The following is a 27,073-nucleotide window of genomic DNA, read 5'->3' as shown; positions in this document are numbered from 1 at the left end:
AGTGTTGGGCAGGGATGACTCAGCTCCAAAGACACAGCAGGGAGAGCCACCTGGAAATAGGACTTTTATCTGTGCACACAGAAATAGGACCAGCCCCTGTGAAGCATCAATCCTTGGGCGGTGACGGGAGGTCCTGGGTCACAGCTTCCACGTACCATGGAGGCAGGAAGGCGTGGGGTGCATCTCGGTGTTCAGATACTGTGACAGGGCCGCCAGGCTCCCAGGAGAAGAGGTAGACGAGCCTGGGGGGCAGATAGAGTCCTGAAATGAGGGCTGGAGGCCGAGTTTCTGGGCCCCAGTGGGGAGGGGCAGAGCTGAATGCCTCACCTGGGGTCATCCTCAACCACTGTGTTCTGGGCGAAACTAAGGAAGGCAGCGCAGAAGTTCATGCACACGGAGGGGTTCCAGCCGTCACGGTCATTCTGGAGAAAGCCCAGGAGGAGGCAGAAGGCGGGCGGTGAGGGGGGAGAAGGGGAAGGTGGGCTGCAGGTCCCTGGACAATGGACCTGTGGTGTTGGTGCAGGGGGATGCAGGTGGGAACTCATTGCCTTACCCTGACATATTCAAACATCTCCATGGTAGGAAAGGTCTTCAGGGAACAGACAAAACCCTCCGGGTTACGGAAGCCAGCGACAACATTTGGGACGCCTGGCAGGAACGACTGAGCCCACCATTTCAGGAGCTTGTGTCTGTCAGGAAAGGCAAGGGGGTCAGTGGGACCCCTCCTCCACCCTCCAGCCGCCTCCTTCCCCAAGTCTCTTTTCCAAGCTTTTCATCCAAGGTTCTCATCCTGTCCACCCCTGTCCTGAACCTGTAGAAGCTCTTCCATTGGCCAGGGCTGTGCATCTCCTTGGAGGTCTTGAGCTCTACATAGCAGGTGGGGGGCTGTGTGGATGGGGCCTGGGGGTCTGTGCAGTCCACCTCCCCGGAAAAGAGAAGAGGGTGGTTTCCCAGGCGGCTGCGTAGCACAGAGCAGAAGGCCACGTTGGTGTTAACCTCCCCAGAGGGATCTGGGGAGACTCCGGGTTTGTCTGCACAAGGAGAGAAACAGCAGCAAGGGCTGGGGGCTCTCAATCTCTGGGGATAGGGGAGGGGGCAGAATCAGGGCAACTCTCACCTGCACACATGTACTGCTCAAATTTGTACCCCATGTACATAAGCTCCCGGAGCAGCGGTGGCCTGGTGAGTCTCTGAACCCGAGCAGCTGGCGTCTCTACCTCACTCAAGTAGAGCGTCCCCTGGAAGCGGGAGGCTGCCAGCTGCCAGCCTTCCTGCCGCTCATATGGTGTCGTCAGCAGTTTTGTCAGGTGCCCCCGCCACGTCACTATGGCCCCTGCCAGCCAGCCTGGACCCCTGAGGAGGAGGAGTTAGGGGCTGAAGGTCTGACACTTGCAATAGTGCAGATGGCTTCTCCAAAGAATAGGGTAAGGTAAGGACTTACTCCAGCTTTGGCTCTCCCAATTTTAGAGGGTGAGTGCAGGTCTCTAGGGCTACTGTGTGTTATGGTTTGCTCACCCCTCTAGCTGGCCTCGGTGCGCCAGGAGCCAGCGTAGCAGGTGGTCCAACCTCTCTTGGACCTCTTCGTCCCGCGGCTGGTATCGATCAGGGTATCCGTCTCTGAGGTCAAAGTTGGGGCTTTGACCATTGGTGGGAGGTGGGCTGTAGTACCGCAAAGCGCGAGCATCTCCATGGTACTGGCGCTGTGCATCCAGGGAGAAGCAGCCCAATTCGGAAGGGCGCCGGTAGAAAGGAAAGGGCCCAGAGTAGAGGGCAGGGTCCGTGGGCAGGGAGGGTGCTGGGCGGCGGAGCTTGTTCCCAGGTTCAGCGACCTCTATCTCTCCAGCTTCTCTCTTTGTCCCTCTGGACTCCATGAGGTCCTGCGAGGGGACAAGGAAATTCCCCTTTTAAAAAGAAGGGCTGGAGAAGAGGGACTTCGAGTCAGGACTAAGCGAGTCTGGCCTTGAAACATGCAAGCTCCGTGTCCTCAAACAACCCCACCAGGTGCGCATGCTACCTTTTCCCTTGACCTATATACCCCCAACCCCAGTAGCTCTAAACCCAGAGTGGTTAGGAAGGATGGTTGGGCTCAGGTCAAGGATCTGGTTACCTCAAATCCTGCCAACCTCGACTTCCACCTTCTCAGGGCTATGATGTCATGGCAAGTACATCATACGTCAAAGGGATGCGAGGGCAGTTTTCTCCGCTCTCGGTGATGCAATCATTCAGCGACAGAGGCGGCCTAACTCCTAGGTGGCGGGAGGGGGCTGTGCGCTTTACACCGGGACGGAGATCCCAGCGTGGCCACCCGCGCCCCTCCGCAGCGCCCAGGCGTCCCCGGACGTGAGCGTTCTCAGAGGAAGCCAATCAGCAGCGGACGTGGGACCTCGGCCAATGAGAATGGCGCTGGTGTTGGCATTGGCACCGCCCCTCCCAGCGAGGGGCGCAGGGATGACAAGTCGGTGCCTCTGTCGTCAGCACTTCAGCCTACGAAGATGGGGCTGATTGGTTTCCGAGGAGGGACGCCCAGGGAGCCCGTACGTCACTGCTCTGTGCCGGAAGACTGTTTTCGTGGTCTCTTCTCTCAGCAGCTTTCTACCTCTTCCCCGCCGCGAACAGATCCCGGGATATGAGCCGGAAGAGGCATCGCCTGGTCCCGGAGACCTTTGGGTTGAAGAGGCGGCGGGAACTAGGGGATGTAGAGGCAGATCCTTTGCGATGCGAGTCAGGTAACCATGGCAACCCCGGGGCGAGGCTAAAGACCCCAGCTGGCGGCAGCCTCGCCTCTGGTAACCCTGTATGTTGAGACAACAGCGCCCCAGTGTGGTACCCCCGCTTCCCCCGCCTCAGTTCACGTCGCAGTGACTCGGTGTCTCCGCCCAGGATCTGCGCGAGAGGCAGTCGCAGAGATAGTGCGGCTGTTCCCGCGAGTCCTGTTTGAGGATGCGCTACCCCCCATCGCGCTGAGGAGCCAGGTGTACAGCCTCGTACCGGACCGAACCGTGGCTGACCGGCAGCTGGTGAGGAGCGTCAGAGCGACCAACGGGAAGGCGCTTTCGTGCTTCGTGGGCACTTCCGAGGTTCTCCCCGTAACTCACTCAGTCCACCAGCTGTTCAGCCATTCAGCAAGCGCTGGGTCTTTCTGGGCCGGGCATTTTGCCAGGCACTGCGGTGCCGAGGAGAATGCTACAGACCCTCAGGGGATAGCATTGCAAATGATGAAGGTGGAAGAGCGAAGCTTTTGGGGAAACTGAGTCACCGGGCGTGGTTCGAGATGAGAATGCAGGCAGACGTCAGATTAGGGCAGGCCTTGTACACCAGCGTCGTTTCCATTTTATAAAGAAGGCAATGAGCTGGTAGAGAATGTTAAAACAAGAGAGGGAGTGGTGTGTTGCACGGATTGGAGGCAGTGTCATGAGGTGGGGAGATCAATTAGGAAGATACTGCAGCTGAGAACTGGTGAAGGCCTAAATTAGAGCAGTGTAGTAAGGAGGGAGAGGATGGATGAGGGATTGGAAAGGGAAAGAGGAAGGACTTCAGGATAGCTCTTGGATTTTCTGGACGACTGAGTGGTTGGTGGGGTGAATAGAGTAGGAGAACATTGAGTGGTTGGGGGCAGATGATGTGTTTATTTTGTACGAGTTGAGTTGGAGGTGTTTGTGGAGCATCCGGAGGCAAATGTGCAGCAGACAGTTGGATGAGGGTTTGGAGAAAATTCTGGGCCACTGAAAGAGCATGGGAAGCCATCGAGATGTGAGTAGTGGTTGTCTGTGGATGGGGGTGAAATTGGTAGCAAGAGGGAAGAGAGGAGTGGTTTTTAACCTTTTTACAAACTTTAGAAGATAATGAAAGCCATGGCTCTCCAGAAAAAAATGCATATATGCTACTATATGTGTATATATAGTGTATGTACAATTTGAGGAGGAAGGGGGTTGTTTCACAGATCCCCTGAGGCCAAAGGTTAAGGACCCCAGGTTTGCAGTGACAGATAATAGAGCCAAATCCCCAGTGCTAGGAGATACCAACATTTAAGGCCGTGTTTCTCAAAGTATGTCCTGAGTTCCGCTAGACTACCTGGACTGCTTATTCAAAACTGCAGGTTCTGGGAATCTCTCAGTGAGAATGAATTAAGCTTTCTTGGAGTAGGAACTGGAAATCTACATTTTAAAGCTACTTCAGGTGATTCATAATGTGTGCTAAAATTTGAAGTTCAAGGACTTCCTGGGAGTCCAGTGGTTAAGACATTTCCACTGCTGTGGTGGGGAGCACAGGTTAAATCCCTGGTTGGATAACTAAGATCCTGCATAACTGGAGGTATGGCCAAAAAAAACAATTGAGATCCACTGATATGGTGGGGGTGGGGGAGGAAAAGGAGGTGTCTGTGAAAAAGCTGTTAAAAGAATTGACAGAGTTGAGAGGAACCCAGGAAGAGGTATATTGAGAAAGTAGCAATTTTCAAGAGGGTGGAATAGTTGGCAGTGTTAAAACCTATGATTCAAGAGAGTGGTCTGTGATGTGGTTAAGTAAAATAATAGTCAATTGGATTTTGCAATTGACAACCTGTGAGGAAGAAAAAAGGGAAGAAAAGGAAGATGGAGACTAGCTCCAGTCTCTTAAGGAAGCAAGTCAGAACCACTCCTTATAGAGTATTTGTTGTTTTTAACCTACTGGTGTTAGCCTAAATTTTAGAAAAACTTTAAAAATTGCACAAAAGAAAATATAAACACATGTAATTTAAAGATTGTTTATAAAGCAAATACCCCACTTAACCATCACCCAAGTTGACTGCAGAACATAGCCAGCAGCCCACATACAGCCAAAATGCCTTATGTCCCTGGGAAGCAACATACCTGACTGGTTTGATAATTGTTCCCTTAGTTTTCTTTATATCATCTATGTGTTTATCCATAAACAACATAGCTTAGTTACCTACTTTTCACCTTGATGTAAATAAAATCATACCATATGTATTTACTTACATCTTGTTTCATTAGATGATGATTTTTGAGATTCATGGGGGCTTCCCAGGTGGCCCAGTGGTAAGGAATCTCCTGCCAATGCAGGAGACCCAAGAGACGCTGGTTGGATCCCTGGATTGGGAAGATCTACTGGAGTAGGAAATGGCAACCTACTCCAGTATTCTTGCCTGGAAAATTCCATGGACAGAGGAGCCTGGTGGGCTACAGTCCACAGGGTTCCGAAGAGTTGGACATGACTGAGTGACTGAGAATGCGTGTGCATGTGTTCGCACACACATAGGCACACACATGGTTTAAAATTCATTTTCATAGATTTCTATTTTGTGAATATATCCCACTTTGTCCATTCTAGTGGAAGAAATTGTATTAAGAATTTGTCAATTTCATCTAAAATTTCATATTTATTGACAAAGTTTGTAATTTCACTTTATTTTCTGTAGAATCTATAGTGATGATCCTTTTTTTTGTTGTTGTTGTTCTTTATATTGGTTATCTGTGCTTTTTCTAGGTTTCTCTTTCCGCCTTCCTGTCTTGGTCTGTCTCACTAAGATTTATCAATTTTAGTAGTCTTTCAAAGAATTAACTTTGAGCTTTGTTGCTCTTTCTTGCATGCATGTTTTCCATTTCATTCATGTTTCCTCTCTACTGCTATGCTTATTTTACTTTTTTCCCTCCATTGATTTTCATCCTCTATTCTTTTCTAATAGAGGCATGTCAGGCTGTAGTCTCCCCCTATATATATCATCTGTCAAAGTGAAAGTGAAGTTGCTCAGTTGTGTCTGACTCTTAGTGACCCCATGGACTGCAGCTCACCAGGCTCCTCTGTTCCTGGGATTTCCCAGGCAAGTGTACTGGAGTGGGGTGCTGTTGCCTTCTCCAGGGGATCTTCCCAACCCAGGGATCAAACCCGGGTCTCCCGCACTACAGGCAGACGCTTTCCCATCTGAGCCACCAGGGAAACCCTTGGTCAACCATCTGTCAAGTTTGGCTATATATTTCCATTATCATTTATTTCAAAATGTCTTCTAATTTCCTTTGTGATTTTTTTTCTTTGACTTACTGGGTTGATTAGAAATGTATGTCTACTTCCTAAACATTTTCTAGTTACCTTGATAATGATTTCTGGCATAAATGATATTATTATGGCCAGAAATCATACACAATATGATTTCAGTCATTTGGAAGCTTATTGAGACATGCTTTGTGCTATACAGTCAGTTTTACGAAATATTCTATGTATGTATATTGAAAAAAACATGTATTCTTCAGTTACTAATTTCTTAGTAACTAAAGTTATAATTGAAATCTTTTATTTCCTCTCTGATTGCTGTTTTGTCTATTCTATGGGTTTATGTGAGTTAGATTAATGTGCTTTTGTGATTGTGGCTGTTATTGTCTCTTCAGATACTTCCCACAGCTTATTATCTCTTTTCTTATGGGACTCCAATTAAACACATATGGGGCCTTCTGTCTGAATCCTTTGTCTCTTAGCCTCTTGTCCTCATTTTTAATCTTTTTGATTGTCTTTATTATGTTCTGGTTATTATTTTTTTTAATCTGTCTTGTAGATTAGTAGCTTTTTAGCTGTGCTGTAATGTACTGACTCCCAGAGTTTACTCAAACTCATGTCCATTGAGTCGGTGATGCCATCCAACCTTCTCATTCCCTGTCGTCCCCTTCTCCTCCTGCCCTCAGTCTTTCCCAGCATCAGGGTCTTTTCAAATGAGTCAGCTCTTTGCATCAGGTGGCCAAAGTATTGGAGTTTCAGCTTCAACATCAGTCCTTCCAATGAATACCCAGGACTGATCTCCGTTAGGATGGACTGGTTGGATCTCCTTGCAGTCCAAGGGACTCTCAAGAGTCTTCTCCAACACCACAGTTCAAAAGCATCAATTTATCGGCGCTCAGCTTTCTTTACAGTCCAACGCTCACGTCCATACATGACTACTGGAAAAACCATAGCCTTGACTAGACGAACCTTTGTTGGCAAAGTAATGGCTCTGCTTTTGAATATGCTATCTAGGTTGGTCAAAACTTTCCTTCCAAGGAGTGTCTTTCAATTTCATGGCTGCGGTCACCATCTGCAGTGATTTTGGAGGCCCCCAAAATAAAGTCTGCCACTATTTCCTCATCTATTTGCCATGACGTGATGGGACCAGATGCCATGATCTTAGTTTTCTGAATGTTGCGCTTTAAGTGCAACTTTTTCACTCTCCTCTTTCATTTTCATCAAGAGTTCTTCACTTTCTACCATAAGGGTGGTATCATCTGCATATCTGAGGTTATTGATGTTTCTCCTAGCAATCTTCACTTTCTGCCATAAGGGTGGTATCATCTGCATATCTGAGGTTATTGATATTTCTCCCAGCAATCTTGATTCTAGCTTGTGCTTCATTGGTGATAGACATGGAGGCCTGGCGTGCTGCAGTCCATGGGTCTCAAAGAGTCGAATACGACTGAGCGACTGAACTGAACTGAGTCTACTGAATCCATCCGTTGATTTCTTAACTTCACCTGCTTAATTTTTGAGTTCTGGAATTTCTATTAATACATGAATGTCTTTCAAATCCATTATGTCAGTTTTTATAATTTCCTGCTGAAATTTTCCATTCTAGCTTTTATTTCAGCATTATAAGCATACTTAAAAAAATAGTCTATTTTTGATAAGTTTACTGTAACATATCTTTTTAGGTTTGTTTCTATTGTCTGTTTCTTTTGAATTTTGTTTTCCTATATTAGTCTGGTAATTCCTTATTATCTTATAAGCGCTTTAATGCTTAAACAGCTTTTAAAATAACATTTTATGCAGCATTTTACCTGATTTTCACCGAGTGAGTTGGTCTTGCTATATTCCTGGAAACAGAAGTTCTGGTTTATTTTTATTTGTTTGAAACATTTTATCCCATATTCCTCTCCACCTTCCCCACCCAAAATCTCAACTGTTAATTCCTTGAGGGCAGAGCCCATTAATCACTGCTTTATCTTAGTGTCTGCCTATGATTGGTCTTAGAAAATATGTCATGATTCTTTTAATGTTTTTTTTTTTATTCAGCAGACATTTTAAAATATTTATTATTTATTTGGGTATGTTGAGTCTTAGTTGCAGAATGCAGGATTCTTAACTTGCTGTATGCAAACTCTTAGTTGTGGCATGTGGGATCTAGGTCCCCAGTCAGGGACTGAACCGGGGTCCCTTGCACTGGGAACACGGAGTCTTAGCCACTGGACCACCAGGGACGCCCCCTGTGTTGACAGCTGTTTAACAGATAACTCATGAGGTGGGTGGGTGAAAGACAAATTGAAAAAGACTGTTTGGTGATCCCCCTAATTCCCCATAGTTTTTCCTTTACTTAAAGAAGAACTCCCCAATACTTGGACACAGAATGTCCCTGCCCAGTGTGTCCAGGGTATAGCAGAACCTCTTCCCCTGATATCCTTTTCACTCTCATGTCTATGGAGGCAGAAGGCACTGCAAGAGCAGGGGGAGATCAGGATTGTCCAGCTAGGCTTTGACTTGGATGCCCAAGGAATCATGTTCACCGAGGACTACAGGACCAGAGTGAGTATGACTGTGTGTGGGTCATGGGGGCCAGGGCAGGGGGTGCAGGAAGACTAGGGAGTGGAAATAAAAAGAAAAGAAACACCTCCCCCCCCCGCCCCCCTGCCACCTCACATCTCACAGACAGGGCACAGGGCTCTGATAAAATAATTAATATGAGGGAGAGGAAGAAGAGGAGGAGAAGTATGAGAGGTAGAAGGCCCTGAGCAGCAGGCAAAACATAGGAAGAGAAATGTGATCCTGGGGACAGAGGTCGGTAGAGGGTGAAGGTGGGGCCAGACCACGTCTTTCATCTCTGGTTCCAGGTCCTTAAAGCTTGTGATGGCCGCCCATATGCTGCCGCAGTACAGAAGTTTCTGGCTTCCGTGCTTCCAGCCTGTGGTGACCTTAGCTTCCAGCAAGACCAAATGACACAGACCTTTGGCTTCAGGGACCCAGAGATCACGTGAGACCTGGGGGAACCAACAGAATCAGGCATCTGGCCCCTCCCCTCCTCCCTCCAGTCCCATCCGGCCTTGTTCTCTTTCTTTTGGGGAACCTGTTAAAAAGGCAGATTCTGTTTTTTTAAAAATAAAATGACCTAAGTTTGTGCTTCTTCCCCAGGAGGAGAGGCCTGTCTTATCTGAGGCCTTCGAAACAGCCCTGGACTAAAATTCAGGAGATATGGGTGGCTAATCAAATGTAGAGGCCTGGCAGGAGCTGTAAATGCCCGGTGGGAATCAGCATTCACATTCAAAAGAACAACAGCTAGGCAAGGGCTAAAACAAAGTATCGTTTCAGGAGGGTGGGTCTGACTCAGGATCCCTACTTTGTAACCCCATGATATCCCTGAACGCATTAGATAAACTTCAGTAAGATTTGAGAAGAGCTACAGTGAGGTATGGGGCTTCCCTACTGGCTCAGTGGTAAAAGAATTGCCTGCCAATGCTGGAGACGCAGGTTCAGTCCCTGGGTTGGGAAGATCCCCTGGAGAAGGAAATGGCAACCCACTCTAGTGTTCTTGCCTGGAGAATTCCATGGACAGAGGAGCCTGGCCGGCTGCAGTCTGTGAGATTGCCATGGAGTTGGACATGGCCTAGCAACTAAACAACGAACAACCGTGGTGAGGTGTGTGTAGGTAATGGCAGGAGCTCCAGAGAAAGGCCTGTGTGTCTCCCCTGGTGGTGGGACTGAGAGTGGTCAAGGGGGCTTCAGAGAGGAGGAGCAGTTTTAGTGAACATGCAATAATAACAGTCATGTCTGACTCTTTGCAACCCCATGGCTGTAGCCTGCCAGGCTCCTCTATCCATGGAATTTTCCAGGCAAGAATAAGCCATTCCCTTCTCCAGGGGATCTTGCCGACCCAAGGACTGAACCTGAGTCTCCTGCACTGCAGGTAGATTCTTTACTATCTGAGCCACCAGGTAACAGGAAAAGAGAGAGTGGACGGCGGGCAGTCAGGTGGGAGAATGGCAGGCAAGGTCATGGGGCACTGAGCAGCATGGTCTGAGCAGAGAACTGCCCCAGGCTAGACTCCTGTAGTCCAGTCCCTCGGCCTAGGTGCCCAGGCCTCTGGAGACTTAGTGTCCACCGTTAGTGGGCGGGGAGGAGAGAGAGCTCTGAGTCAACACTTCATCTCCACTCTCTTAGGCAGCTGGTCAAAGCCGGGGTGCTCACTGTCCGAGATGCTGGAAGTTGGTGGCTCGCAGTGCCTGGAGCTGGGAGGTTCATCAAATATTTTGTTAAAGGTACACTCTCTGTAGCTCAGGACCGTAGCCCCTCAAGAACATTTTCAGGTGCCTCCTCAGGCCTCCAGGCCTTATTCACCTTTACCCTCTCCCATGCCACCTCTCCCCCAGGGCGCCAGGCTGTCCTCAGCATGGTCCGGAAGGCCAAGTACCGGGAGCTACTTCTTTCAGAGCTTCTGGGCCGGCGGGCACCGGCCTCGGTGCGGCTCGGCCTCGCCTACCATGTACACGACCTCATTGGGGCCCAGCTGGTGGACTGGTGAGTCTTGCGCCCCAGCCTCTGGAAGATGACAGAGCAATGACCTCAGGTTGGATTTCCTCCCTCCTTGTGCTTCCCTCATTAGCAAAGCCCAGCCCCTCTCCTGTCTTCTGGAACCTAGGAGCATATCCAGCCAAGGTCTGAGTTCTCTGGAAATCAGGAACCCGGCTCCAGCCTTGTCTTTCTCTTGCACAGTGTCTCCACCACTTCTGGAACCCTCCTCCGCCTGCCAGAGACCTGAGGACTCTGTTCATCATTGCACACCTCCCCAGGGTGGGGATTGAGGGGCCCAAGAGGGCTGCCCACCCGGGCTGAGGCAGGGTCACCTTGGGAAGGCTCGGGAGCCAGGAAGAGTGCTGGGCTTGCTGCTGTGCCGAGGGTCAGATGTGACTGCCGCTGTTGACCTGGGCTGCGTCCCATGGAGGGGTTTGGGCTGTGCTTCTCTGCCCTTTCACGGAAGTGGAGCCAGAAACCTTGCCAAGGCTGTGGCTGCTGTCTTTCATGCAGCAAGGTGCTGCCACTACTCTGTTTGGGGTAGGAAGGAGGGGTCACTGGGTAAGCTGTCAAAGTTGGACAGAATTTTTCTTCCTACATGTTGGGTTGAAACTGCCAAATAAAGTACTTCTGATGTTTTGTGGATGTCTTTTGTTTCATGAGACGTGTGAACCTGGGCACCTCGTTTAGGGGCAGAGGTAAAGCCAAAGTGGGGCCAGAGCTTTACCTTGTTGATCAGAGAGGAACAAGGGACACTGAGGTCAGTTTCCCCTGAAGGATGGTGAGAATGTGTCTGATTTCCTAAATGACAGAATTTTTGTTAGAGCATGCAAAAAGCTAGTGTAGTTCAGTTATTGTGGGAGTTAGTATAAGAGGTTTCCCAGGTGGCTCAGTGGTAAAAAATCCACCTGCCTGTTCAGGAGGCTGGGTCAGGAAGATCCCCTGGAGGAGGAAATGGCAACCCACTCCGGTATTCTTCCCGGGAAAATTCCATAGACAGAGGAGCCTGGTGGGCTACAGACCTCGGGTCACAGAGTTGGACATGACTGAAGCAACTGAGCATGCATGAACACATAGTAAGAGACAGGTTTCTTAGTATCTTGTTTTGTGGGATCAACAGAGGAGACACGGGTCTGAGCCATTTGCTGAGCCACGTGGGGCCCTGCTGGGCAGATGTGTGTGTGCCCGCTATATGCACAGGCACCTAGACCCACCCAGGAGCGCTGGTGTCCGGGGCATTGGGATGAGAGGGTTAACAGGGAAGGACTCAGTCTCTCTCCAGGCCATGATACCCTCAAGAGACCCAGGTGTCCAGGGTGCCCCCTCCCAGTTCTGGGCCTGGGGCCAGTTGCAGTTCTTGGTTGTCACATGGTTTCCCGGCTTATCTGGGAGAGGGGAGGAGCAAGGTCCAGAGTCAAAACTCTGCTCCAAGCCCTGGGTTAACCAGAAAGGAGCAGGCGGGTCTGAACCCCTCAGGTCCTCCAGCCATGAGGCTCCTCTGGGGGCTGATCTGGGCATCTGGCTTCTTCGCCTTGTCTCTGCAGAAGCCCAGGTCCTGGAGGCAGGATGCGGAGAGCTTGGACAGGGCCAGGGCTGGCGAGGGGAAATGGGCTCCGAGGGTCCTGATTCGGGGGAGGGCTGGAGGCTGGCTGTTGACTCGCACCTGTTCTTCCCAGGTTGCTCCTCTTTGCTCCTTCTGTGGTTCGCATAGGGGTCCCCCTGTCTGTGGCCGTGAAACTCCAGGATGCTCCTTCAGGACAGGTGGTGAGAGGATCCGTGTTCCTGAGGAACCCATCCCACGTTAATGAGCTCTGCTCCCCGAAGGTGGATTTCAGCCTCAGCTCAGGCAGAGACTTCATACTCCTCAACCTCCCGGTAAAGGCCCCACTCCCTCCCGGTGCGGCCCAGCGCCTCCCCTTCTGTCCTCTGTCTTCTTGGAAACAGCTTTCTCTTCTCATGCTCCTGCTCCCTTCCTCCCCTCCCACGTCTGTGGTCCTCTGTGTCTCAGGCTGCCTCTTCCCTTCTGCTCCGTCTCTCACCCACTCCCTCTTGCTCTCTTCACAGATTCCCCACGAGCAGGCCAGCCTCTGTCGCCTCCATCTCCTCCGTGGAGCCCCCGAGGTGCAGCTCATGGTGCAGTCGCCGTGGCTCAGGGACTCTCTGTCCAAACAGACAGACACACAGGGTGTCAACCTGCTGTTCTCCTCTCGCCGGGGGCACCTCTTTCTGCAGACAGACCAGCCCGTTTATAACCCTGGCCAGCGGGGTGAGTCTCGGTGCCAGGGCCTCCACCTTTCATGCCTTCCCAGCCACTTGAATGAGATAACCTGAAGCCCCCCACAGGAAGGCTGCTTTGCAAACATTTGCTCTCCTTTCCTTTGCTTTCTGGGAGGGGGTCAGGGGTCCAGGGCCCACCCCTCCCATGGCTCCTGCTCACCTCCTCATCCTCCTTTTCCAGTTCGCTACCGAGTCTTTGCTCTGGATCAAAAGATGCGCCCGGCCAGTGACATCCTCACGGTCACGGTGGAGGTGAGCCCCCGACCGCTGACCTTCCTAATGGGCCAGGGCTGCTGAGCTGGCCTGTGGCTGTGACCACTTCACTCCCATTGCAGAACTCTCAAGGCTTCCGCGTGCAGAAAAGGGAAGTGTTTACTCCCTCCTCTATCTTCCAGGACAACTTTTTGATCCCAGACATCTCAGAGTGAGCATTTCCTCCCAGGGACTGCCCCCACCGACCCTTCTCTAACTTCCCCCAGCTGGCTAACTACAGCACATGGTCCAGTCCTGAGCTCCCTCAGCCCCTGGATCACCCGATAGTCTCTTCCTAGGGAGCTGGGCCACTGGCTGTCAGTGGGCCTCTTGCACGAGTGGGCTGAGTCTCTCCCTTGTCCGTCCTCAGACCAGGAACGTGGAAAATCTCAGCCCGTTTCTCAGACAGCCTGGATTCCAATAGCAGCACCCAGTTTGAGGTGAAGAAATATGGTGAGAGCTGGAGATGGAAGGGACAAGCGCCCCTTTTCTGCAAGGAGGACGGGGTGGAGCAGAAGTGGGGGGTGCAGGGCCAGGGAAGGGAGATGCAGCTGCCACAACCCCGAGGGGAGGGTAATACTTTAAGGGTCCTTTCACGAGAGTCTGATCTGCCCTCCCTTTGCCCTGGGTCAGTTCTTCCCAACTTTGAGGTGAAGATCATTCCTGAAAACCCCTACATCCTGACAACGCCTGGCTTTCTTAGTGACATCCAAGTGATCATCCAGGCCAGGTATCTCCCCCTCACACATGGTCCTCATGCTGGGCGTGACCCCAGGACACCCCATTCAGCGTGAATGTGCTGTGGAACCCCACTCCCCTCCCTCGCCCCAGCCCTCAGCCCCTCTTCCGAATCTCTCCTTGGTGGCAGGTACATCTACGGGAAGCCAGTGCAGGGGGTGGCATATGTACGCTTTGGGCTTCTGGGTGAGGACGGTGAAAAGACTTTCCTGCGGGGCCTGGAGAGTCAGACCAAGGTAGGAAGGAGGGTTGAGGTGCGTGAGATGGGTGAGGAGAGTGAGGCGGCATGAGGAGGTGAGGTGGGAGACTCGAGTCTCATTCTCTGTCCTGTCTTCTTTGCCCCAGCTGGTGGATGGCCAGTGCCAAATTTCCCTGCAAAAGGCCGAGTTTCAGGGCGTGCTGGAGAAGCTTAATATTAGCATTAATGACCTCCCAGGGCTGCGCCTGTATGTTGCAGCAGCCGTTATTGAGTCTCCAGGTGAGTGGCTTCCCCTGATTATAATCCTGGACCCTCACCGCTGACCTCCGAGCTGACCCTCTGTTCTCTAGAACCAACAGCCTGCTTCATCTCAGCTGGGACACGAAGTCAGGAAAGCTGTATCTCTACAGCTCTATTTCTGGGGAAGGGGTCCTTCTACCCTCTCAGTGTATTATTTTTTACCCATCCACCCACCTATCCCTGCATCCATCCACCCAACCGTCCATCTAATCACCCATCCATCTATCCATCCACCCATCCTTCCATCTCTCCTTCCATCCATCACACATCCCACCATCCCTCCATGGATCAATCCATCCGGCCAGCCAGCCTTCCAGCCACCCATCCCCTCCTTTCATCCATTGATGAATCCATCCACCTATCCATCCGTCTATCCATTATCCATACATCTATCAGCAGAGCTGTGTTATACACCATCTGTGTGCTACGTCCTGTGGTGACCTCAGGAAACATAGAGATGAACAGAAGGCAGTTTGTGCCCTGGAGAGTTCAGCCTTGGTGGAGGGAAACACTAGAGCACGCCCTCCCCGCCCCCAGCCCTCCTCTTCCTCTCTTCCCAGGTCTCTGTGTCCACCTCTCTACACTCTGTCTCTTGCAGGAGGAGAGATGGAGGAGGCAGAGCTCACGTCCTGGCGTTTCGTGTCATCTCCCTTCTCCCTGGATCTGAGCAAAACCAAGCAGCAGCTTATCCCTGGGGTCCCCTTCCTGCTGCAGGTTTCTTCAGGAAGGGGGAGGATGAGCAGTGGTGCCGGGGGTGGTGGGCAGGAGGGCGCTGCGTCTCACTGACTGCACTCTTCCCTCGGCCCCTCCTCATCTACCTAGGCCCTGGTCCGTGACATGTCAGGCTCCCCAGCCTCTGGCATTCCCGTCAAAGTGTCTGCCAAGTTGTTTTCTGGATCGACTTCTAAAAACCAGGACTTTGAACGGAACACAGATGGGAGCGGCCAAGTCATCGTCTCCCTTGGTGTTCCTCGGACCATCTCAGAAGTGCAGCTCTCGGTAGCACCCCACCCTCACGGGGGTGGGTGGGCTAGGAGAGAAGGTTCCCAGGCTGGCGGGTAGAGGCGGTGAAGCTGGGTGCCTGTGCCCTTTCCCTTGACCCTGTGACCCCTGCCCTCTCTCCAGGTGTCTGCAGGCTCCCCCCACCCTGCCGTAGGCAGTCTCACTGTGAAAGCGCCTCTGTCCAGAAGCTCTGGGTTTCTGTCCATTGAGTGGCAGAATCCTCGACCTCTTAAAGTCGGAGAGACCCTTAACCTAAACCTGCAAGCCGTGGGCATCAGCGGGAGCTTCTCCTACTTCTATTACATGGTGTGCATGATGGGCCACAGGGGAGGCCGGGCTGAGAGGGTCTCCAGAGGAAGGACCCTCAGGGTGGGTGGCGGCCTCAGGGCTGAGGATGGCCAGTGAGGAGCACCCTGCTCCCCTCCAGATCCTGTCCCGGGGCCAGATCGTGTCTGTGCATCGAGAGCCCAAGACCCACCTGACCTCCATCTCCGTGTTTGTGGACCATCGCCTGGTGCCCTCCTTCCACCTCGTGGCCTTCTACTATCACGGGGGCGTCCCGGTGGCCAACTCCCTGAGAGTGGACGTCCAGGCTGGAGGATGTGAGGGGAAGGTAACTGGCATCGGAAGAGATGGTGTGTGTGTGCGTGCTGGGAGGATTAAGAGAGAAGACTGAATGACTGCAAACGGGGTGATTTAGTTTGGGGTGCACTGAGGATGTTCAAGACTGAACGAGTTCTCCCCACCCTGACTGCCCCCCGCCCCCCCCGCCACCTCTGCCAGCTGGAGCTGAACGTGGACAGTTCCAAGGCGTATCGTCCTGGGGACACTGTGAAACTCAACCTGCAAACAGGGTCTCGAGCCCTGGTGGCCCTGGGAGCTGTGGACACAGCTCTGTATGCTGTGGGTGGCAAGTCCCACAGACCCCTCGACATGGTCAAGGTTGGTCAAGTCCTCTCTCTGATCCTCCCTTCCCTCCGAGGCTCATCCTCCTACCCCAAGCCGCAGCCAGCCACGAGAACTCACTCAGCTGGACTGCTCCCATTCCTCCCTCGAGGTTGGCCCCAGTGGCTCTGTTTCCACTCTCTGTGTCTCTCTCGTACTTGTCTGGACCCTGCCCTCTCACCTGCAGCTGAGTATGTGATCGCGGCCACAGCCACTCTTGTCTCTGCAGCATCTCTGCCTTTTCTCACCAGGTCTTCGAAGCTATGAACAGCTATGACCTTGGCTGTGGTCCCGGCGGTGGAGACACTGCCCCTCAAGTGTTCAAGGCAGCTGGTCTGGCCTTTTCTGATGGAGACCATCGGACTGAAATCAGAAAGAGTGAGGACAGAGGAGGAAGGGGAGTGGGTGGTGGGAGGATAGGAGGAAGGAGGGGCCTGAGGGGGAAAGACAGGAAGAGGAGGGGTGGGAAGGGCTGGGCTGGGAGGGGGAGACTCAGAGGGGAGGGGGAGGCCCTGTGCCCTCTGGCTGACTGCATTCCTGCTCTCTACCAGGTCTGAGCTGTCCCAAGGAGTCAAAGTCTCGGAAAAAGAGAAATGTGAACTTCCAAAAGGCGATTCATGAGAAGCGTGAGTTGAGGGTGCCCATGAAATTCTCTAGGGCTTCCCTCCTGGCTCAGATGATAAAGAATCTGCCTGCAATGCAAGAGACCTAGGTTCGATCCCTGGGTTGGAAAGATCCCCAGAAGAAGGCAATGTCTCTACTGCCTCCAGTATTCTTGCCTGGAGAATTCAGACCGAGGAGCCTCTGGGGCTACAGTCTTCGGGTCTCAGATTCTGACATGCCTTGAGCGACTAGACATATGCAGTTCTCCACTTGGGCCCAAGGCTCGGGATGCAGGTCTGCCTGTTGGCTCCTCTGCTCCCGACTGAGCCAGTGCATGGTGTCTGGGCTAGAAATGCAGACACTGTAGTTCTGGGGTGAAAGGGAGGCTGGGGAGGTACTCTGCTGTGACCACCCTCAAGTTCCTGGTCTCTTGGGGTGAGTCCTGGCACGTCTAGAGGTTGGGCTGGGGATGAGGCGTGCCTCGCGCTCAGCCTCACCTGGTCCTGCAGTGGGCCAGTACACTTCCCCCGTAGCCAAGCGCTGCTGCCAGGACGGGCTGACGCGGCTGCCCATGGTGCGCACCTGTGAGCAGCGGGCGGCCCGGGTGCAGCAGCCAGCCTGCCGAGAGCCCTTCCTGTCCTGCTGCCAGTTTGCCGAAAACCTGCGCAAGAAGGCCCGGACCAGGGGCCAGGTGGGCCTGGCCCGAGGTGAGGGTCTGCGTGGGGCCGGGGCACTGGCCGGGGCCCCTGGACGGTCAGGACCGCCCCCTCCTCACCGCCCTCCACGGTGTCCCCCACACAGCCTTGGAGCTCCTGAAGGAGGAGGACCTGATTGAAGAGGATGACATCCCCGTACGCAGCTTCTTCCCTGAGAACTGGCTTTGGAAAGTGGAAGAAGTGGACCGCTTCTCCCAGTGAGGGCGCGTGCGGGGCCTGGCCTTGTCTCTGGGCTGTGTCTGGGGCCTGCCCAGCGTGTGACCCAGCTTCTCACCTTGCCCACCGCAGATTGCAGCTGCTGCTCCCGGACTCTCTGACCACGTGGGAGGTCCACGGCGTGAGCCTGTCCAAAAGCACAGGTGGGGTCACCCTGCTGGGGCCCTGGGGCTCCCTCTTCCAGGCTCCCTGGACCGCGGCTCCCTGCTTGGTACTTAGCTCTTGGTACAGGAATGAGGGGCAGAGACCTGGAGATGTCTGCATGCCGAGTGTGGGGTCTGAAGCCATTGAGCAGCGGCAGGCAGAGGATGGGTGGGAAGCTGGGGAGCAGGGGCAGACCCTGCCCCGCACTGCTGGAATCCCCTTGGTGTGATGCCCCCAGGCCTCTCATATGTGCCCACTCTGTGTCAGGCTTGTGTGTGGCCACCCCGGCCCGACTCCGAGTGTTCCGTGAATTCCACATGCACCTCCGCCTGCCGGTCTCTGTCCGCCGCTTTGAGCAGCTCGAGCTGCGGCCTGTCCTCTACAACTACCTGGATAGAGATCTGACCGTGAGGCCCTTGGGGGCTGAGCGCACAGTGGTGGGGGGGGACTGGGCAGGTGAGGGGTGGGGAGCCTAACTGGGCTGGGACTCTGGCCCTCCCCGTCTTCCTGCCCCCAGGTGAGCGTCCGCGTGTCCCCAGTGGAGGGGCTGTGCCTGGCCGGGGGTGGAGGGCTCGCCCAGCAGGTGCAGGTGCCCGCGGGCTCTGCCCGGCCCGTTGGCTTCTCTGTGGTGCCCATCGCAGCTGCTGCCGTGTCCCTCAAGGTGGTGGCTCGAGGATCCTTCGATTTCCCTGTGGGGGACGCAATATCTAAGATTCTACAAGTCGAGGTGAGTGGAACACCCCTGAATCTAGGTCCCCATCTCCCAGGTTCACCCCCTGCTCTGGCCCTCTCCCTGCAAGAGTGCTGAGGCCACCCCCCACACCCAATGCTTTGGTCCATTTGCACTTTCCACCGTCCTGGCCCCTCCGTGTCCCTGAAGTTCCAACTGCAAGTCCTGAGGAGTGTGCACTGGAGGGGCGGGCTGTGGCCTGTGTGATCTCTCACAGCTTCGTTTCCCCTCCACAGAGAGAAGGGGCCCTTCACAGGGAGGAGATAGTCTATGATCTCAACCCCCTGGGTGAGTGACCTCCACTCACAGACAGCAGGGTCCTGGGGGTGGGAGGGGGCAGACGGTGTGGACAGCAGGACAGACCACTGACTCCCCTCATCTTCCCAGACCCCGGAGGCCGGACCTTGGAAATTCCTGGCAACTCTGATCCCAATATTGTCCCTGAAGGAGATTTCAAGAGTTTCGTCAGAGTCACAGGTGGGCGTGTCCTCCAGTCCCTTCCCTGGGGCCTCCCTTGGATTCATGGAAGCCTGGGCACTTCTGTTTGATCTTGAGACTCCCTGACCCTCCGACCCTGGCCCCCAGACCTGCTCTCTGACCCTCCATCCTGTCCTCCCCATAGCCTCGGATCCACTGGAAGCATTGGGCTCTGAGGGGGCCTTGTCCCCAGGAGGCCTGGCCTCCCTCCTGAGGCTTCCCCAAGGCTGCGGGGAACAAACCATGACCCTCTTGGCTCCAACACTGGCTGCTTCCCGCTACCTGGACAAGACCGAGCAGTGGAGCCTGCTGCCCCCTGAGACCAAGGACCGCGCCGTGGATCTCATCCAGAAAGGTTCTGAGTGCAGCGGCGAGCAGGAGTGGGGCCAGGAGAGGGCAGTTAATGGAAGCTGGGCAGCCTGGGTGGTCAGAGCAGGGAAGAGAGATGCAGTCCCCAGTGGAAAAGGGGTTACCTTTTCCACCTGTATGTTGTGACCTCAGCTGCCTGTCTTCTCCAAGGCTACACGCGGATCCAGGAATTTCGAAAAAGAGATGGTTCCTATGGGGCTTGGTTACATCGGGACAGTAGCACCTGGTGAGTTTGGAGGAGTGTCCTGGGTGTGTGGGAGGGGCCAGGGTTGGTGACAGCAGAGCCAGGTATTATGGGAGAGCAAATAGGACCCGCAGTATTGGTCCCATGTGCACTGTTGTGTCTAGAGGCTATCCCAAGCTATGCCTTTCTCTCCTCTAGGCTCACGGCCTTTGTGCTGAAGATACTGAGTTTGGCCCAGGATCAGGTGGGCGGCTCTACTAAAAAGCTGCAGGAGACAGCCATGTGGCTGCTTTCCCAGCAACGGGATGATGGCTCTTTCCACGACCCCTGTCCTGTTATCCACAGGGATATGCAGGTATGGAGCTGGGAGGCTGGGCCAGGGGCACAGGAGGGGAGAGTCACCCTGCCCCTCGCCACTCGTGGTTGCTGCTGCTGCTGCTGCTAAGTCGTTACAGTCGTGTCCAACTCTGTGCGACCCCATAGACGGCAGCCCACCAGGCTCCGCTGTCCCTGGGGTTCTCCAGGCAAGAACACTGGAGTGGGTTACCATTTCCTTCTCCAATGCATGCAAGTGTTTTCTGCCCACTTCAACCAGGGAGGCTTAGTGGGAAGCGATGAGACTGTGGCACTCACGGCCTTCGTGGTCATTGCCCTCCACCATGGGCTGGCGGTCTTCCTAGACAAGAATTCAGAGCAGTTGAGGAGAGTGGTAAGGCAGCTATGTGTCTGCCCTTTGCTTATCCCTTTCCTCTCAGAAGCCCAGTCCACAGACCTTCCCTCCAATTTCTTCCAGGAAAATTCCATCTCAAGAGCAAACACCTTCTTGGGGGCGAAAGCAACCTCTGGGCTCCTTGGCGCCCATGCCTCCGCCATCACAGCCTACGCCCTGTCGCTGACCGAGGCCCCTGAGGACCTGCGGAACATTGCCCACAACAACCTCATGGCCATGGCCAAGAACATCGGTGGTGAGGGGGTCCTGTCTTGATCCTGAGGCTTGGGAGAGCTTGAGACCCCTGAGCGTGTCCAAAGGGAGAAACAGAATGAATGGAGCCCCTTGGAGGGAATCAGAGCATAAGCAGGGGTGACTGGGAAATCAGGAGAGACTAAAGGGGGGGTGTCAAAGGGTCAGACATCTAAGATTCTCCCCTGTTCACCTGTGGGTCTCCTTTCACTCCAGATAAGCTGTACTGGGGCTCAGTCACCACTTCTCCAAGCAACGTCCTGTCACCCACTCTGGCTCCACGCAGCCCAGCAGACCCCATTCCCCAGGCCCCGGCCCTGTGGATTGAAACCACGGCCTATGGCCTGCTACACCTGCTGCTATGGGAGGGCAAGGCTGAGCTGGCTGACCAGGCTGCATCCTGGCTGACTGGCCAGGGCAGCTTCCAAGGGGGATTCCGCAGCACCCAGGTAGGGGCTGTCCTGGGGTTCTAGGGTGGCTGGTCCTGAGACCGAGTCCCTGAGTCCTGGCTCATTTTCCCCAGGACACTGTTATGGCTCTGGATGCCCTGTCTGCATACTGGATCGCGTCCCACACCACCGAGGAGACGGGAGTCAACGTGACCCTCAGCTCCTTGGGCCGCAGTGGACTCAAGTCCCACGTGTTGCAGCTGACCAACCACCAAGTCCACAGGCTGGAGGAGGAGTTGCAGGTGAACCATGCCCTCACCTGGGTGACCGGGACACCTGGGTCTCCCTCGGCCAGGCCAGAAGCCATCCCCTGTTCCCCACCCCTGCTGAATCCTCATGGCCCCTTTTTCTGATACTGTGGGAAGACTTACTGGCTCTGTGACCTGTAGCAAGTCACCCAACCTCTGAGCTTCATTAATCTGATCTAAAAATGATTCTTGCAGAATCTACAGAGGGTTTAGGAGATGGTGGAGAGAGAATGTGGGTGAAGGTAGAAAGTGTTGAAAAGTGAGGTGGGGAGAGGAGGTGGAGTTATTTTGGTGGAGGAGGTAAGTTGAAGCAACAGTGTGCCCTTCTGACATCTCTTTCCCTTTTCTGCTTGTGAAAGTTTTCCCTGGGAAGCAAGATTAACGTGGAGGTGAGAGGAAACAGCAGAGGAACCTTGAAGGTGAGAGCTGGTGGCACTGGGCGTGCGGGGCCATCAGGGTGATGCCGGGGTGTTGAGTGGGAGACATGCAGGCAGAGCTCATGGTCTGGGAAGGAGGAAGAGACCCCTGGGTTGCGGTTCCCTGTGCTCTGTCCTGGGCAGGTGCCCCTCACTCTGCTCTCCACTCTTTCTGGGCACCTGTCCCCTTCAGCCCTCAGTGCTGATGCTCAAACACTTGGTGCCTCAAGCCACGTGTCTCCCCTGAGCTCTGAGCATCTCTGACGTGGTTGTCTCCCAGAGCTTCTCTTCCTCCTGTGTCTCTTGTCTGGCTGACAGAGTCCATCACTGCAGGAGCACAGCTGCCACTCCGGGGGCCATCTTTGCGGGGCCCCCCCCCCGCCCCGCCCCCATGCTAAGCCTCGCCTTATGTGGTAGGAGACTTCTCTGTCTTCATCCCAGACCCGCCCACCTCCCCAGTTAACTCCGCCTCTGCTTTCACTCCAGCCCCGCCCACGTCCCCAGTAACTCCGCCTCTGTTTTCAGTCCAGCCCAGCCTACCTCCCCAGTAACTCCTCATGTGCTTTCCCCGGATTCCCACCGACCTCCCTCCTCTGCTTTTTCTCCAGTCATGCCCAAGTCCCCAGTAACTTTGCTTCTGCTTTCACTCCAGCCCAGCCCACCTCCCCAGTAACTCCGCCTCATCTTTCTCGCTAGCACTGCCCACCTCCCCAGCAACTTCCCCTCTGTTTTTCGCCTCAGCCCCACCCACCTCCTCAGCTGGACAGATCCTCCCACGTACACACATCTCCTAGCTTTGAATGACCTTCAGGATCCTCTTGTCCCACATGACAAACTCATTTTCCTCCTTCAAGCGTGGGCCAGCAGCCTTACCTGAACTTTCCATTAAAGCCTTTTCGGTGCTTCTGTACAATGCTTGCCCCCATGCCAGGACCCTGCTCCCCTCTCTCTCTCATCCAACAGCTGGGGGCAATTGTATTTCTGGACAGGTCCAGGGGCAGAATGGGAAAAGGCAGAAGGCCTGAAAGCTCTTAGCCCAGGAGCTAAGGGATCCAGAGCCCTTCCATGTGGCTCTGCAGAGAGGTCTGCAGCCCTAAGTGTCCCCATGTCTCCTTCCCACCCCCTGATGAGCCAGGTCCTTCGCAGCTACAATGTCATGGACATGACGAACACGACCTGCCAGGATCTTCAGATTGAAGTGACGGTCATGGGCCACGTCGAGTATACGAGTGAGTGTTGGGGTCACAGGCTGTGGGTCTCTGAGCGGGTGGTGCCAGGGCTGAGCCACAGCACTGTCCCCTCGCAGTGGAGGCTGAGGAGGACTACGAGGAATACGAGTATGAGGACTCTCCAGCCGGGGATGATCCCGAGGCCCACTCCCGGCCCGTGACACCCCTGCAGCTATTTGATGGTCGGAGGAACCGCCGGAGGAGGGAGGCCCCCAAGGCAGCTGAGGAACGGGAACCCAGGGTGCAGTACACCGTGTGCATCTGGTGAGCCCTGGGGTGGCCGTGGGCCTGTGGGTGCTGCTGGGCTGGGAGAGGGAGGCAGCGCCGAGGTTGGGGCTGGGTGTCTACAGCCTGGCCCCAGGCAGGGGCGACCCAGACAACAGGCACGTGTCTCCACAGGCGGACTGGCAAGGTGGGGCTGTCGGGCATGGCCATTGCGGACATCACCCTCCTGAGTGGATTCCATGCCCTGCGGGCTGACCTGGAGAAGGTGTGACCAGCCACCCAGAGGGGCCGTTTGTGCCCCCAGGATCCCTGCCCCATCCCCGCAGCAGCCCCAGCTGCTGAGCCCTGTCACATGCACACGGCCAGGGGCTTTCTCCTCGTGACTCCCGGCTCGTGTTCCCCACAGCTGACCTCCCTCTCTGACCGATACGTGAGCCACTTTGAGACCGAGGGTCCCCACGTCCTGCTGTACTTCGACTCGGTGAGCAAGGAGGGTGACAGAGGCACTGGGTTTCCTGAGCTCAAGTTAGGAGGATTCCCAGGAGGCAGGTATATCAGCAGCTACTGCTCTGGGAGAGAACTTGTGGTGTGAGCAGGGAGACAGGACAGGAGAGGGTCAGAGCCTTGGCCAGGGAGGTTCCCCGCTGCCTGCAGGGAGGTGGGGCTGAGCCCCTTCTGGGGCTTTGGGTCCAGTGCCAGTCAGCCAGGGAGGGCTTGAGAGAGCACCTTTCTTAAATTTGAATTTATTCGTCGTGAGGGACTGCTTTTTTGTTTTGAACATCCTGTTTTTTTCTGTTCATGATATTCAAGTTTTTTTTTTTTTTTTTTTAAAGATGGTCTACCTACATGAGTTGTTTTTTTTTTCCCATGGCCATATTTGACTAACACACAGTTATCAACTCTCTGATGGCCCTCCAAAAATTTCTTGAAATTTATTGTAACCTTTGGAGAGAAATCTGAAAAAGGTGTGTTAATACTGTGATATCATTCGCCATGTGTTTGTGGTTCGGGGAGGCCCGCCCTGCCCAGTGTGTGCAGAGGGGACAGACCTTGTTGGCTAGAGAAGCCAGGCAGAGGAGTCTGGTTGAAGAAAATGAGGAAGATGGCAAGTCAGGGAGCTCACCATGCAGCTTAGGAAGGAAACTCGTGTGCGATACCAGGCTGGACTGGAGCAGTGTGGCCATGAGGAGAGGGATCAGGGCCTACAGGAGTGGCGGGTCAGAGAGGGCGGCAGAGGGCCAGCATTTGCTGGTACCTAGGAGGTAAGTGAGGCCTTAGTTGTATCAGTGAGGCTATGGAGAGTGTCAGTGGGTTTGGAGGGCAGGCAGTGGGAAATGGGACTGTTTAATACATTCTGTAAAAATCCCAATACAAGAATCAGGCTGAACATTTGATTCAGGAGCCACAAACCTGCAGAGTTCCGGGAGCTGTGAGACCGCCCCAGGAGAGCACAGAGAAGGGGAAGGGCCTGCGCTGGGGCCTGTGCCTCTGCAAGGGACCAGCAGGAAGGTCAGAAATGACCAGGTCAGAATCAGGGGTGATCTGGAAGCTAGCCCTGAGGGTAGGGAGAGTTTTGTGAAGAATGTGTCCATGAAGGGAGACTCTGTGAAGCCGCTCAGGGACCCAGGGATGGGTGAGGTCACCATGTGGCAGTGAAGTCAGCAGAGACCTTGGGGAGCAGCTTTTAGAAATCCCGAGGCTGGAAGGTAACAAATGGTGAAGGACACTGAAGATAAGATCGACCAGAACCAAACAGGCCAAGCAAATCCATCATAGCGGTCTATGAAAGCTCAGGGCCCAGAGGTGGGTCCCTGACTTCCCTCCACCCATTGGCCCCCATGGCAGGTCCCCACCTCCCGGGAGTGTGTGGGCTTTGGAGCTGTGCAGGAGGTGCCCGTGGGGCTGGTACAGCCGGCCAGTGCTGTCCTGTATGACTACTACAATCCTGGTGAGCTGTCAGGGACTCTTGCGAGCGTGGGGTTAGGTGGCAGTGAGGGTGGCAAGGGAGTCCTGTGGGTCCATGGGACCGGGGAGGCAGGGAGAGGCGAGTGCCCTAAAGAACGCCCTTCTCTGCTTTTCTCCAGAGCGCAAATGTTCTGTGTTTTATGGGGCACCACGTAAGAGCAAACTCTTGTCCACGTTGTGCTCTGCGGATGTCTGCCAATGTGCTGAGGGTGAGACACTGGGCCGGGGATCAGGGGTGGGAAGGTGGCGTGGCTGGGGCCTACACGTTCTCACCTGGGCCCCTGACTTCAGGGAAGTGCCCTCGACAGCGCCGGGCCCTGGAGCGTGGGCAGCAGGACGTGGAGGGTTACCGCATGAAATTCGCCTGCTACTCTCCCCGAGTGGACTATGGTCAGTCTTCCCGCCTGGGCCCTGGCCCTGACCCACCCTCAAGGTCTCTTAGGTTTGGCCTGCTCCTCTCAGGCCCATGGGCAGCCTTGTCACTCTGCACTGACCTCCTGTCCTCCTAGCCTCGGGATAACTAACCTTCCCTCCCTTCTCCTAAACCCCCCACAGGCTTCCAGGTTAAGGTTCTCCGAGAAGACAGCAAGGCCGCATTCCGCCTGTTTGAGACCCGTATCACCCAAGTCCTGCATTTCAGTAAGAGCGGGACAGTAAGTGGGCAGGGCTGGGGGCCGTCCTGGGGAGCTGAGGTCTGGCTTTGGGGCCTTGGTGCCTGGAAGAGTGAAACTGCAGCCAGTCTGAGCTCAAAGCCCCTCAGCCTCTTAGAAGCCCTGGGCTTGTCCACAGACAGGAAGGCAGGACCTGCCCGCTGGGAGTGGTGAGGGTCAAATGGAGGCTCGGCGCAAAGCCCCCTGGCCACCTGCTGTCCCACCCCTCCTCTTCCCCTCTGATGACTCTGTGGACCTTCTCCCCTCAGCCAAGGATGCCAGGGCCACCGCTGATCAGACCAGAAACTTCCTGGTCCGAGCCTCTTGCCGCCTTCAGTTGGAACCTGGGAAAGAATATCTGATCATGGGTCTGGATGGGGCCACTTACGACCTCAAGGGAGAGTGAGTTCTCGGACCCCTCAGTCTTCTGCTCTGCCCACACTTCTTGAGGGAAACGGTCCCCTGTGCCCTCAGAAGCCAGGTGCCTCAGGGTCTGCCCCTGACCCTCCGCTGACCCCTGCTGACTGCCTCTTTGCCCGCAGCCCCCAGTACTTGCTGGACTCCAACAGCTGGATCGAAGAGATGCCCTCTGAGCGCATGTGCCAGAGCACCCGCCATCGGACACCCTGTGCCCAGCTCAAGAGCTTCCTCCAGGCGTACGGCATGCAGGGCTGCCAGGTGTGAGGGCACTCTCCCAGCTTCTCTAGGAGGAGCCGGAGCTGTGGAAATATACTGCCTGGACTCCCGCCGTACCCTGTACCCTGACCAGAGCCCTAGGCAAAACCAGGGATTCAATAAAGGCCTTTGGCAGCAAAGTGTCCGTGTGTATCTCCAGGACTGAGACCAGCGTCCCCACCATCTGTTCCAGGTCCTGCGGGGCCCAGGCCAGGGTGGGCATCATTTAAGGCTCCCAGAGCCTGGGTGACCCTTGCCGAGTCCAGCTCTGGCTGAATCCCCTCCTCCCTCAGGCAACCCCTTGGGAGCCCGGTGCCACATAGTGACTGTGGTGGGCAGCTGACCCTGCGCTCTGAGGACCCCGTGTCTGCACTAAAACCTCCCTTTTACTCTGCCCGCAGGGCACTCCCTGTGCCTGGCAGCCTGTCTCTGGGGCCTCAGGAGGGGGCTGCACACCAGGCACCTCAGCCCTTCTGCTTTGTGAGCAGCTCCCCAGCTGCATGTCCACCACTGTGCTCAGGCATGCGGTACTTCTGGGTCTTGCTTCTAACCGAGACCTGCTGTGTTGAAAGCCCGTTTGACATTGGA

The 27,073-nt window shown here is 54.7% G+C and overlaps 3 protein-coding genes across 14 annotated transcripts; 2 read left to right on the top strand and 1 right to left on the bottom strand.

The window, feature by feature from the left end:
* Positions 1–45: 45 nt before the first annotated feature.
* On the bottom strand, positions 46–2,860 carry DXO (decapping exoribonuclease). 2 transcript variants are annotated; one of them, XM_069564351.1, is made up of 7 exons: positions 2,108–2,860; positions 1,516–1,877; positions 1,118–1,353; positions 812–1,031; positions 554–689; positions 328–422; positions 46–242 (listed from the first exon to the last, which is right to left on the bottom strand). In XM_069564351.1, the coding sequence occupies exons 2-7, from the start codon at positions 1,869–1,871 to the stop codon at positions 107–109; spliced, it is 1,179 nt and encodes a 392-aa protein (XP_069420452.1). In that variant the 5' UTR covers positions 1,872–1,877; positions 2,108–2,860; the 3' UTR covers positions 46–106. The 2 variants fall into 2 exon arrangements, with proteins under 2 accessions (XP_069420452.1, XP_069420453.1); XM_069564352.1 differs by having other exon boundaries at positions 1,442–1,877; positions 2,108–2,432.
* On the top strand, positions 2,433–11,160 carry STK19 (serine/threonine kinase 19). 10 transcript variants are annotated; one of them, XR_011251453.1, is made up of 8 exons: positions 2,531–2,726; positions 2,881–3,077; positions 8,440–8,535; positions 8,841–8,980; positions 9,139–9,286; positions 10,165–10,262; positions 10,374–10,521; positions 10,717–11,160. XR_011251453.1 is itself a non-coding variant. In XM_069564361.1 (7 exons), the coding sequence occupies exons 1-7, from the start codon at positions 2,627–2,629 to the stop codon at positions 10,760–10,762; spliced, it is 765 nt and encodes a 254-aa protein (XP_069420462.1). In that variant the 5' UTR covers positions 2,433–2,626; the 3' UTR covers positions 10,763–11,160. The 10 variants fall into 10 exon arrangements, 7 of the variants coding, with proteins under 7 accessions (XP_069420462.1, XP_069420459.1, XP_069420461.1 ...); XR_011251452.1 differs by having other exon boundaries at positions 9,139–9,642; XR_011251451.1 differs by having other exon boundaries at positions 2,540–2,726; positions 2,848–3,077.
* A 743-nt stretch (positions 11,161–11,903) lies between these two features.
* On the top strand, positions 11,904–26,625 carry LOC138425924 (complement C4). Of its 2 annotated transcripts, none has more exons than XM_069564337.1 (41): positions 11,904–12,067; positions 12,192–12,390; positions 12,580–12,781; positions 12,974–13,044; positions 13,128–13,216; positions 13,415–13,497; positions 13,678–13,774; positions 13,913–14,018; positions 14,128–14,260; positions 14,880–14,995; positions 15,104–15,280; positions 15,407–15,589; positions 15,711–15,896; positions 16,067–16,225; positions 16,480–16,606; positions 16,780–16,854; positions 17,341–17,538; positions 17,633–17,744; positions 17,836–17,906; positions 18,175–18,314; positions 18,425–18,634; positions 18,874–18,925; positions 19,025–19,114; positions 19,260–19,469; positions 19,634–19,709; positions 19,866–20,022; positions 20,263–20,376; positions 20,461–20,632; positions 20,845–21,077; positions 21,152–21,319; positions 21,685–21,744; positions 22,877–22,970; positions 23,048–23,234; positions 23,370–23,460; positions 23,602–23,676; positions 25,041–25,143; positions 25,280–25,369; positions 25,452–25,550; positions 25,716–25,799; positions 26,080–26,212; positions 26,353–26,625. In XM_069564337.1, exons 1-41 carry the CDS (start codon positions 12,003–12,005, stop codon positions 26,492–26,494), a joined length of 5,229 nt encoding a protein of 1,742 aa, XP_069420438.1. In that variant the 5' UTR covers positions 11,904–12,002; the 3' UTR covers positions 26,495–26,625. The 2 variants fall into 2 exon arrangements, with proteins under 2 accessions (XP_069420438.1, XP_069420436.1); XM_069564335.1 differs by having other exon boundaries at positions 11,932–12,067; positions 25,716–25,813.
* The last annotated feature ends 448 nt before the right edge of the window (positions 26,626–27,073 follow it).

Source organism: Ovis canadensis, chromosome 20, assembly GCF_042477335.2.
Source record: "Ovis canadensis isolate MfBH-ARS-UI-01 breed Bighorn chromosome 20, ARS-UI_OviCan_v2, whole genome shotgun sequence".
In the NCBI taxonomy this organism is placed as follows: Eukaryota; Metazoa; Chordata; class Mammalia; order Artiodactyla; family Bovidae; genus Ovis; species Ovis canadensis.
The sequence above is the reverse complement of the archived record's forward strand: the minus strand, read 5'-3'. Positions and strand labels throughout refer to the sequence as shown.

Coding starts and splice junctions, on each gene's coding strand:
- DXO (XM_069564351.1), bottom strand. CDS start 1,871: ATGGAGTCCAGAGGGACAAAGAGAGAAGCTGGAGAGATAGAGGTCGCT. Junction 1,032..1,117: donor TGAGCAGTACATGTGTGCAG/GTGAGAGTTGCC, acceptor CTCCTTGTGCAG/ACAAACCCGGAGTCTCCCCA. Junction 243..327: donor GTGGTTGAGGATGACCCCAG/GTGAGGCATTCA, acceptor TCTGCCCCCCAG/GCTCGTCTACCTCTTCTCCT.
- STK19 (XM_069564356.1), top strand. CDS start 2,627: ATGAGCCGGAAGAGGCATCGCCTGGTCCCGGAGACCTTTGGGTTGAAG. Junction 3,078..8,439: donor GCTTCGTGGGCACTTCCGAG/GTTCTCCCCGTA, acceptor CTATGGAGGCAG/AAGGCACTGCAAGAGCAGGG. Junction 10,522..10,716: donor GGGGCCCAGCTGGTGGACTG/GTGAGTCTTGCG, acceptor TCTCTTGCACAG/TGTCTCCACCACTTCTGGAA.
- LOC138425924 (XM_069564337.1), top strand. CDS start 12,003: ATGAGGCTCCTCTGGGGGCTGATCTGGGCATCTGGCTTCTTCGCCTTG. Junction 12,068..12,191: donor TTGTCTCTGCAGAAGCCCAG/GTCCTGGAGGCA, acceptor TGTTCTTCCCAG/GTTGCTCCTCTTTGCTCCTT. Junction 16,607..16,779: donor TCGGACTGAAATCAGAAAGA/GTGAGGACAGAG, acceptor GCTCTCTACCAG/GTCTGAGCTGTCCCAAGGAG.